Here is a 2,500-nt window from a genome sequence, read left to right as displayed (position 1 = left end):
CATTTGTACATGTATCATATATATCACATGTGATTTTACGCTCATTGTATAAAGAGTAGTGAATGAGAAAGATAAGGAGTTTTGAACCGCTAACGAAAAAAGGATAAAGAAAAAAAAGGATACGATAAAGAATTAGGGAGCCAAATGGTCTTTTTGGGGATAGAGGGACTTGAACCCTCACGATTTTTGAAATCGACGGATTTTCCTCTTACTATAAATTGCATTGTTGCCAGTATTGACATGTAGAACGGGACTCTATCTTTATTCTCGTCCGATTAATCAGTTCTTCAAAAGATCTATCAGATTATGGAGTGAATGGTTTGATCAATGAATATTCGATTCTTTCTTCAATATGGAATCAATTGACAACAATTCTTCTCTAGTATGTATACAGGTTTATCCTTCATCTTTTCTGAAGTTTCGATAGAAGGATTCCTCTACTAACGTAAGACAATCAACTCCATTCGTTAGAACAACTTCCATCGAGTCTCTGCACCTATCCTTTTTGATTTTCGCTTTCTGAACCTTTGTTTGTTTTCGGAAAACGTGATTTGGCTCAGGATTGCCCATTTTTATTAATTCCAGGGTTTCTCTGAATTTGAAAGTTATCACTTAGTAAGTTTCCATACCAAGGCTCAATCCAATTAAGTCCGTAGCGTCTACCGATTTCGCCATATCCCCCTTTTTGAGATGAAACTCTCATTGTGATCTCGTTCCCCTTTTTCTTTCATTTATACCGGAACCGTTGAATTCATTAGATAGATGCCGATTACTGTCTGGAAAAAGTGTTTTCTCCTCTTTGTCTTTGATTTCTTGTCTATCTTCTTTCATCTTCTATATCTATAGGAGGCTTATATTCGGTCCAATCAAAAACGATTTTATCATTTCTGTATCGGCAATTCAATATAGGTAGATACCTACGCTATACATCTGCCTCTCTTCCACTCATTTACCCATGAAATTTCGAATACTTGAACGGTCGATTCTTTTCATATTAAAAAAAAGAATATTTAATTGTGATAAAAAAGAAAAATGGAAATTCTATATCGCTAGATTAATCGTTATCTTCTATAATATTTAACAGTTATTTGAAATTCTATATTCTATTCTTTAATATATTAATATTCATTATGAATAGCGAATATGAATAGCTAAGAATTAAAATAGTATAATAGTGAATAGCAAAGATTCTAAGAGTTTATTGAATTCTTATACATATCGAATTTATGTTATGTGAGCCTGCTTAGCTCAGAGGTTAGAGCATCGCATTTGTAATGCGATGGTCATCGGTTCGATTCCGATAGTCGGCTTTTCTCTATTTATTTTATTCTATGTTTTACATGATTTATAATGCATCTTTGAAATCAAAGAATATTGAAAAAAAAATGTTTTCCTCTTTTGGCGAAAGCCCTTGATTTATTATGTGATAGGAATTTCCAACTATCTAACGAAAAGAATCCTTTTCTTTTTCTATATATAGAATATAAAGATCTGGATATTTATCCAACTCATCTCATTATTCTTTAATAGAATAACTAAGTAAATTCTCATTATTCTTTAATAGAATAACTAAGTAAATTTCGCTTTATTTAGAATTTAGTTCATTTTTAGTTTAGGTTTATTCTGTAGAATGAAATTTCATCAATAAGAATTAATAATTAAATATAAATAAGAAGAAGGAGTCTTTATGTCGCGTTACCGAGGTCCTCGTTTCAAAAAAATACGCCGCCTGGGGGCTTTACCAGGGCTAACTAATAAAAGGCCCAGAGCTGGAAGTGATCTTAGAAACCAATCGCGTTCCGGGAAAAAATCCCAATATCGAATTCGCCTAGAAGAAAAACAAAAATTGCGTTTTCATTATGGTCTTACAGAACGACAATTACTTAAATACGTTCGTATCGCCGGAAAGGCAAAAGGGTCAACAGGTCAGGTTTTACTACAATTACTTGAAATGCGCCTTGATAACATTCTTTTTCGCTTGGGTATGGCTCCGACTATTCCGGGAGCTCGCCAATTAGTTAACCATAGACATATTTTAGTCAATGGTCGTATAGTAGATATACCAAGTTATCGCTGCAAACCCCGAGATACTATTGCGGCGAGGGATGAACAAAAATCTAAAGTTCTAATTCAAAATTCTCTCGATTCATCCCCCCATGAGGAATTGCCAAACCATTTGACTCTTCAACCATTCCAATATAAAGGATTAGTCAATCAAATAATAGATAGTAAATGGGTCGGTTTGAAAATAAATGAATTGCTAGTTGTAGAATATTATTCTCGTCAGACTTAAACCTAACAAAAATAAAATCAACACTAATAAGAATAAGGAAGAATAAGGGTTCGACCCATTTTGCTCCCTTTCGGCGAAGTAAATTAACCTAAGGTTAAGATAAATAAGGGTTTGATCCGGATTTTTCTTCCATTTAGGTATCATAGACCGAGAGGGAGATTTTCATTCCTTGTCTACTCTACTCTTTTCTTTACACAGTATTTTCTG

At 33.4% G+C, this 2,500-nt stretch overlaps 1 protein-coding gene and 2 non-coding genes across 3 annotated transcripts, besides 1 other annotated feature; 2 read left to right on the top strand and 1 right to left on the bottom strand. All coding sequences in view use genetic code 11, as the record gives it.

Annotated features, from left to right (window-relative positions):
- Window positions 1–2,500: part of a sequence feature (large single copy (LSC)) that runs on past both edges of the window.
- Window positions 155–681, bottom strand: trnL. Its single transcript has 2 exons — window positions 647–681; window positions 155–204 (listed from the first exon to the last, which is right to left on the bottom strand). It is a non-coding gene; the product is annotated as a tRNA-Leu (tRNA).
- trnT lies at window positions 1,238–1,310 on the top strand. Its single transcript has one exon. It is a non-coding gene; the product is annotated as a tRNA-Thr (tRNA).
- On the top strand, window positions 1,688–2,293 carry rps4 (ribosomal protein S4). The gene has a single exon. The coding sequence runs from the start codon at window positions 1,688–1,690 to the stop codon at window positions 2,291–2,293; it is 606 nt and encodes a 201-aa protein (YP_010495943.1).

This window comes from Lactuca virosa, chloroplast, assembly GCF_052849685.1.
Source record: "Lactuca virosa chloroplast, complete genome".
Lineage (NCBI taxonomy): Eukaryota > Viridiplantae > Streptophyta > Magnoliopsida > Asterales > Asteraceae > Lactuca > Lactuca virosa.
Note: the sequence above shows the minus strand (reverse complement) of the source record. Positions and strands in the feature narration are given on the sequence as shown.